At 52.9% G+C, this 8,044-nt stretch overlaps 1 protein-coding gene across 1 annotated transcript; it reads left to right on the top strand.

Moving 5' to 3' along the window:
* Positions 1-530: 530 nt before the first annotated feature.
* Positions 531-8,035, top strand: Ppp1r1a (protein phosphatase 1 regulatory inhibitor subunit 1A). The gene is made up of 7 exons (XM_038342063.2): positions 531-614; positions 3,654-3,714; positions 4,590-4,627; positions 4,984-5,047; positions 5,592-5,738; positions 6,605-6,711; positions 7,919-8,035. Exons 1-7 carry the CDS (start codon positions 531-533, stop codon positions 8,033-8,035), a joined length of 618 nt encoding a protein of 205 aa, XP_038197991.2.
* Positions 8,036-8,044: the final 9 nt, after the last annotated feature.

Raw genomic sequence — 8,044 nt, 5'->3', positions numbered from 1 at the left:
TTTTCCTCAAGGGAAAGTCCTCTCTTAGTCTAACCTTAATCTATCCCGCTGCGTGCCTAAATGCCCTTTCCACCTTTTCTCTTTATGAAATCTCCTTTACATCATAAATACCATCTTCCTCTCAGTCTGCGCCCTTCCACTTCCCCAGACCCTGAAACCTGCCCCAGCTTGAAGAAGTTCTTGTTCACATCTACCTCCTGCCCGGAGTCTAGGATACCTGGATGCCCTCCTGCCGATAGACTAAGACAGCGACCCGACCAGGTTGACCTCTCCAGCCTGAGGGGGCCGCGACCTGCGCAGCCGCCAGCGCAGCCCACGACGGGGTTTAAAGCTCAGGACTTGGGGAGGAGGGGGCCGGGAGGGGCGGTGCGGAGCCAATCCGCAGCAGCACAGTCCCCGGGCCGAGTGGGGCGCGCCGAGCCGGGAGCTGCGAGCCGAGCCTAGCGCCCGGCTGGGGCCGGGGCTGGAGCGCACCGGAGAGGGAGTGCGCCCTTCCCAGTCCGAGTCCCGCCGCCGCGGTGCCCCACGCCATGGAGCCAGATAACAGCCCACGAAAGATCCAGTTCACCGTGCCGCTGCTGGAGCCGCACCTGGACCCCGAGGCGGCCGAACAGGTATGGGCAGGGCGGGGCAGCGGTACTCAGCGAAGGACTAGGGACCGGGTCATGGAACCAGAATCCTTGCCTAGCCCCCCTGCCTGGCACCGCATCCCTCCGGGGATGCACCCGCCCAGTTTATGGAGGGGTCTCCATCCCCTCCCCCCAACGGAGGAGCCATGTCTCCCAGTCAGTGCGGGTCTCTGTGCGGGGTGTCTCCGAGAGCGTCGTTTCTCCCTGTCCTGCCTTGGGGACACGATCCCTCCCCCGCTGGCGACCTTGCGTCCCCTGACTCTCAGTCAACCCCCGGAGTTTCCCGGCTGGGTGTTGGCAATGACCGCCGGGAAAGAGCACTGGGCTGGGGGCGTCAAGTGTGGAAAAAAGAGCTCCGCCCCTCCGACTCATCCGCACTTGGGCTCTGAGTGTGGCACCCAAGGGGATGGGGACAGCGATGGAGGAGCTTTGAGGCGAGGGCGGGGGTCTGCAATCTGATGTTTGTTCCCTTCTGCAAATCGGAGCACGTGGGTCCTGGGTCTAACTCCTGCCCTTTGGAGTAGGGGGTGGGGGTGGGATGTGAGGCTCAGTGCGGTCGACTAGAGCGTCTAGGGCTGGGGTCCAAGCTTAGCCACGAGCAAGTCACCAAGAGAGCTTGGCTCATCGGGTGGGAGTGCAGGGCCCTGGCCCAGCCTCCTGGCCTGGCCTATTTTTAGCTCAGAGCAGCCTGGCAGAGGCGGCAGTGTGTGAGTGAGCAGTGTGCTTCAGCGTCAGTGAGCGTATGGAAAGGCTACTACTACCTGCAGCCTGTCTCTTTGCGCATTCCCTGGCCATGTGGACCAACTCCACAGGAGCATCTAGCTCTGTCCAGGCTAGGGCTGCTGCCTCTAGCCACTCACCGCAGAGCTCCCCACCTGAGAGACTCCGAGACCTCTGGGGATCGGCAAGACGGAGAGATGTTTCCACGTTGCTTAGGCTGATGGACAGAATTGGGTGTGGACAAAAGGGGGACGGCACGCGTGCTCTTTAAAACTTCTGCTCCTCCGGGCAAGGGGGGCAAGGGAGGGCCGGATAATCGGCCTTCCATCATCTCCAGAACTCACCTCACACACCTGGGGGGGGGGGGGGGAAAGGGGGAGGGGAAGGAGGGAAGGGTGAAGGGGAGGGGGGGGAGGAGGAGAAGTTCTTCCATGGGCTCAAGAAATAGACTATGCCCCTAAGACAGGAGATTGACTAAGATGACTCTGACCCAGGAATGGAAGCTCAGGAGTGGGGAGGAACCAGAGGTTTTGAGAGCTGCCTCGCACTGGCAGACAGGATCTGACACCTATTTCTGTTTGGTTTTGAGGTGGGAGGGAGGAGGGCAGGCTTGCTGATTCACAGAGTTGGGGGCAAAGGAGCATATGTGGGCACATGACAGTGTTAGGGAGCCAAAGTGGGCAAAATCTGGGGCTCTGCCCACTCTTTTCTAGTCTTCAGAAATCTGTCTCCTGGGCCTAAACGTTTGCCCCCAGTCCTTCCTGCTGTGTTACCAAGTGTGTAGACAAAAGTTCCAAGCATAGCAGGAGCTCCTACCCCAGCCTCCAGAGGGTGTGGGTAGAGAAAGGGTGGGAAGTTAAGGGCACAGCAGAGTTGGGAGTGGGGGCTGCACCACAACCTTCACATGTCCTTGAAAACTAGGAGAGCTAGGGGCAGAAACAGAAGAGACCTCTCTGTTGGGTACCTAGGACCCAGGGAGTCTGTCTTTCCTCCCTTCTGACAATATCACAATTCTCAAGTACTCAGGGTGCTTCAAATCTTTGTCTAGGGCAAAAAAGTCTGTAAAGAAACCTGTTCAGCCCCTTGGGCTCCCAATATAGGTGCTGTTAAATCACTAATCCCCATTCCACCCAGGCGCAGTGGCTTCCACTCCTCTCCAGTGACCATCCCAACCCCTCACTGCAGCCCTACTCAGTCAGAAGGCAAGGAGTCAGATTCTAGTAAAGAGGTGGTCCCACTGCTACACACGTGAAGCATCTTGTACCAGGAACAGCCAGAGACAATACATACTTAATATCTAAACACACACACACACACACACACACACACACACACAATCTGGCTCTACTGGGACCTTGAAACATCACTAAAAGCAGATGTCACTGATGTCCCTGAAGCCCCCCTTCTATACATGCCTTTTTTTCCTTTAGGAAGAGACCCTCTGGCTCACACAGTCCCTCCTACTATTCCCACTTTCTAGGAATCTTGTCACCTTCAGTGATAGATACAAACACATCAAAACCTGATCATTTGGGTTCTCACTCCTTCCTGCTTCCCCACTGTTTGCTTTACCTGAGAGAACTGCAGGAGCTCTGGAAGCTCTTCCAAACCTTCCCCAGAAAGGGAAAAACTACACCTCCCAAGAGTCAGTGGAATTCAGCAACAATCAGTTTAATAGCCAGCAGGACAACAATTAAAATCACCAGCAGAAGGGGGGCTAGAGCTTAGCTGGAACCTTAGCCACCAATCAGCTTTATATCCCAGTTTCCCCTGGGGCTGGCCAGGATGCTAGCCAAGACCCCTCCTCACATCCTGATCACCATTGGGACCACTTCCCCTGTTCCCTAACTAATCAAAAAGCCAGTGTGTCCAAGGCTAAAGAAACCTTAGAGTGTTGAGGAGCTGTAGCGGTCAGGGGAGAGGTGTACTCAAACCTTTCTTCCTTCATGATGGGAAAGCCTAAGGGAGGCCTTCAGCATACCCACCAAAGGTTAATTCTGCTTTGGGGCTGGACTGGAAGCCGAGGGAAAGTCCTCTGACCTCATGTTATTTCTGAACATTGATCCAGGATTGACCAAAAGACAACAGAAATCAATGCCCAGAGTGGACAAAGCTTCTGAAAGGAAAGCTGAGTGGGGTGGGAAGGCAGGCCAGGGAAGGGGTCGCCTAGATGGCCCAGGCGAAGGCGGGACTACTAGGTCAACAGCACTCCTCACGGTAACATGACACTCTTTAGAGATGGACAGAGTTGACCTGAAAGGTGCTCCTGGTGAGCTTCAACTTCTTCCTCCTCCCTTAACACAGATTCGGAGGCGCCGCCCCACCCCTGCCACACTTGTGCTGACCAGTGACCAGTCATCCCCAGGTAACCCTGGGGACAAGTGCCGGGAAGAAGGGGTCCTTGTAAGGGGGTGGGTGCTAGAGAAGAAGGGCAGACCTGGGGGTAAGCGTTCACCCCAAGATGGGGCTGTGCTAGGAGGGGAGGGCACCACCTGGTCCCTAAGTCTCCCAGGAACTGGAATGGTCAACTAAGTGCAGGTTGCTGTGACAACAGCCTTCTAGGTTTCTCCAGCAACTGAGATGTCACTGTCCCCACTTCCAAATGCAGTGACAGCTGTGAGGGGGAGAGACCGCCTCCATCAGCTAGCGTCAGGTCCCCCGGGGGGGGGGGGGGGGTTAAGGTTTGAAACAGCTCAGGGAGAAAATGGGATTCTAGTCACCAGAGTCCCCACCAAGGTCTGGAGACAGAACAAGGTCTTGGAGAATGTCAGAAGAGCTTGGTAAGTATGCAAAAGAAGTAACCAGGCTAGTCTGAAATCTGATATGCCCGAGTCTCCAGCTTCCCCCCAACTTCCATAAATGATGCACATCTGTGGGCCTGATCAGAACAAGTTTGGTATTCTCTCTTGGGGAACCCTGCTCCTGTGAAAGCCCAGCTCTGGCTTTGGGGGTGAGAGACCTGGAGGCTGCAGAGGAGAAAAAAAAGCAGAAGGACCCCAAATCTGCCTTCACAAATGTCAAGGCCTGAGGCCAGGATACAGGCCTTGTAGCCTAAGCCTTGACAAAGCCAAGCAACAGTACAGGGGGCTCCTGGGACAGTTCAGGGTGCAGGTGACTATGGAGTCCCTTCTCCTTCAGAACTCAAGGCTTTGGGGACTCCCAGGATTTCCTGCTCTTATCACTGGCTTTGTTGTTGTTGTTTGTTGTTGCTGTTGTTGTTGTGTTTCTGATTTCCCTCAGAGATAGATGAAGACAGGATCCCCAACCCACTTCTCAAGGTGAGCTGGCCCCTCCTACTCAGTCCAGCCTCAAAAGTCAAACCCTGGCCCTCTAGATCTAGGGTGTGGCTCAGTGAGAAAGAGCACCCCACTTAGATACACAGGCCCTCTGAATAAGCTCCCCAGAACCCAAAGCAAAAACCTTGTTCCCCACCAGTAAGGCCTTTGATGCTCTCTTCCATACACCCGCCCCCTCTACACAAGCCCCACCTCCATCTCACACCGTCTCCATGCTCAGCCTGGTGAAATCTTCTTTCTCCTGAAACCCACCTGCCCTGACCTCTAGTCCAAAAGCATGCCAAGGCAAAGGGGATGGGGGAGGACTGGCACCTATCTAGATTCTGTGTCCTTCACAGTCCACTTTGTCAATGTCTCCACGGCAACGGAAGAAGATGACAAGGACCACACCCACCATGAAAGGTTTGGCATCTCCTTTCCAATTTCCCTTCTGCCTGAAGCTAGGGAGAGGATCTAGTAGCCCTGTGCCGGGAACCCTTGGGAGGCCGCTGGGTCTGCCTTTATTTGAGTAGAGCTGGTGCTATGTGGAGGAGTCTCTTGTAGCCTTGGTGAAACTGATTCATAGCCCAGGCCTGAATGCCACCTCCTCACTATGGTAGATAAATAGCACATGTGACCTCATCCACACAGCACATGGAAGGTGCTGTATTCCTTGACTCCAAACGGAGGCCTCTTTCCTGCCCCTAGGGAGACCATAGACACTAGTACATTAGGAGTGTCTTGTGTGCTTGAAGGCTCTTTCCCTCCCCTACTTGCCTTTGAAAGAACATTTATGCTCCTGCTTTCTTTCTCTTATTGCCCAGTCAGTGTTCCTCCCTGTTTAGGATCTCTTCACACTGGAAATTCAAGCACCCAGAAATGTGCACAGACCCATTGGTGGGGCTACTGAATTTGAGAGTTTTAAGCAGTCATAGTCAATGTCTCCTCCTTTCTCTGTGCCCCCAAGAGCTCCAGACGATGGTTGAGCATCACCTAGGGCAACAGAAGCAAGGAGAGGAACCTGAGGAAGCTACTGAGAGCACAGGGACCTGCCCACTTGAGATCCCAGACACAGGCTCAGCATCAAGGCTGGGTACTCCTGGGATAGCACAAAGTATGTACAAGCCTGGGAGGTGTGTTCCCCAGTCAGCTTTACCCACTGAGGGAAGGGGAGGAGTCACAGCCTGGGAGAGATGGAATAGCAGGCCTAAGGCTCAGTCAAGGACATGATGTATTCCACATATCACGTTTGAATCACTTTGTCTTACTGTAAGCTGCCACCTTGGACCACAGATATCTTCATGTGGCTGGGAAATGAGAAAAAAACCACCAGGTTGAAAACAGTATTTGGCCCTGCAACAGAGCCAGGGCTACAGTCCCACCTCCACGACTGGCCAGTTCATCAGCAGAGCTGGTGTCTATTTCACTGGGGTTGCCTTGGAGTCTTCCAGTGAGTCTGGCTCAACACTCAAAATCCTGCAGCCCAGGGAATGCAGTGCTGACAGTGTTAATCCATGGCCACAGTTCCAAATTGTTCCTACCATTTCCAGCTGTGTGAAAGTGATACAAACTGTCTGTTCTGTGTGTTACACAACACACCTACCTGGCAAAGCATCCTGGAATCAAACACATGATTTTTTCTACAGTCCAGTCAATGGTTACACTGGGTGGGATCAGTAACAATACAGCCTCTATGCAGTTCACGTCAGGCTCAGCCTCGCCTGAGTTTATACTCTAACTTTATTTTTAACTTTTTAGAGGGTTTGGTGGTTTCATTTGTTTTGTTTTTACTTTTCAATCCCTGGCTCAAGGGGGAAAAAAAGATAGTGAGCTATCATAGTAACTGACTAGAGGCAGTTAGATCTACCCTACCAATGGCAGGGTAGATCTGTACCCAGTGGGTCTTGGGGCCCCTTCTCAGCAGCTGCAGCCCCTGTATAAGGGCTGGTTCTCCCTCCACCACCCACTTTCCCTCACTAGAGCCTGCAGCATCCACCCCCAAGATTCAGGAGCAGTGTGGTGTGCAGCCCAGAACAAAGGACCCTTCAGCCCCCTTGCCACCAGCGGATTCCCAGGGAACCAGCTTGGTAAGCCCCAGGGGCTGGGCTTTGGGCCAGCAGAAGAGCAGGTTGTAGGGCCTAGAGTTTAGAGCCAGAGGTGTAGACAAAAGAGCAGCTTCATTCAGTCACTGAAAATTTAACCTTTGTGGTAAGAGGCCAAATATCTCTTCTGACAAAGAGAGACAGGATTAAGTGGCTGCAGGAAGGATCGAATGGAAAGTTTGTTATGTATGCCTTCTGGGACAGGTGATGAAAGTGGGTCACAGATTGGATTTTATTTTTTAATAAAGGGCAGGTGGAACCAAAGTATTATGGGCTGAGAGCAGAGATACTTCCTAAACCCTGCCTAGAAGAGAGAGAGGGCTCAGATGAGATTAACAGCAGGAGCTGCTTCTGAAGGTAGCTAGTTGGGCTCACCAGAGGGAAGGATGAGCCTATGGCCCGACAGTCACCTTCCCTTTCCTCCCCTGCAACAGGTCTGAAAGGAGTTGGCATCCCGGGATCGCCATTGCAGTGTGGAAACTCATGGACACTGGATGTTCCTTAATCTCTTGTTTTTAAAAGTGATAAATTTGGTGTTAGGTCGTTGGTGCTTTTCTTTTTTCCAGCCTGGGGATTTCTTCCTTCCTTAGCTCTTGTCTGCACTCCACAGCCCCCACTCTCAGGACTAACTAGGGAAGGAAACAGGAAAACTTAAAGAAGCCTAGATTTTACTTTCATAAAGAGAAATGGGAGTCTGGAAGTCAGAGAGCACCTCAGCGCTTTCTTTCCTTACTGAGGAAAGCTCTGCCCACACAGAAAGGTTGCACTCTGGGAGACTGCAGGTCTGAAACAGAAGCCCTGACAAGCTGGGCGCCCTGTGCTGTGTCGCCCTCTGCTGGACATAAGTGGGAAGTGCACCTTGTCTCTAGCCCCTGAGAAGAAAGTATTTGGAATTGTCTGGCCTCCATCCAATTCTGTGGCCACTATTCCTTATTCCAACCTGATAGGAAAGGCTGCCTGAGAACTCAAGTGTCTAGAAGCCCAATGGGCCACCTCTTGTCCTACATCCTGAGGTCAGGGTAAGACTAACACCATGCACAGGTGGAGAAATGGCTTCTGATCCCAGTCAGGCTTCTCATGATGCTGATTCTGCTTTTCCCAAAAAAAAAAAAAAAAAAAAAAAAAAAAAAAAAAAAAAATTAAAGAAAGAAAGGAAGAAGGCAAGATTCTTTCACCCTCTTTGCTGCATCAGTGCTCCACAGCCAAAAAGGGCATAGTCCGGGTGGTGCCGCAGACAGCCTTCCCCTGGGCCTCTCGCCATACTCAGATGACAGCTATAAAGACACGTGAGAGAGCTTTTGCCTTGTGAACACCACAC

Source organism: Arvicola amphibius, chromosome 9 (genome assembly GCF_903992535.2).
Source record: "Arvicola amphibius chromosome 9, mArvAmp1.2, whole genome shotgun sequence".
NCBI lineage: Eukaryota > Metazoa > Chordata > Mammalia > Rodentia > Cricetidae > Arvicola > Arvicola amphibius.
This window is presented reverse-complemented; position numbering and strand designations above follow the sequence as displayed.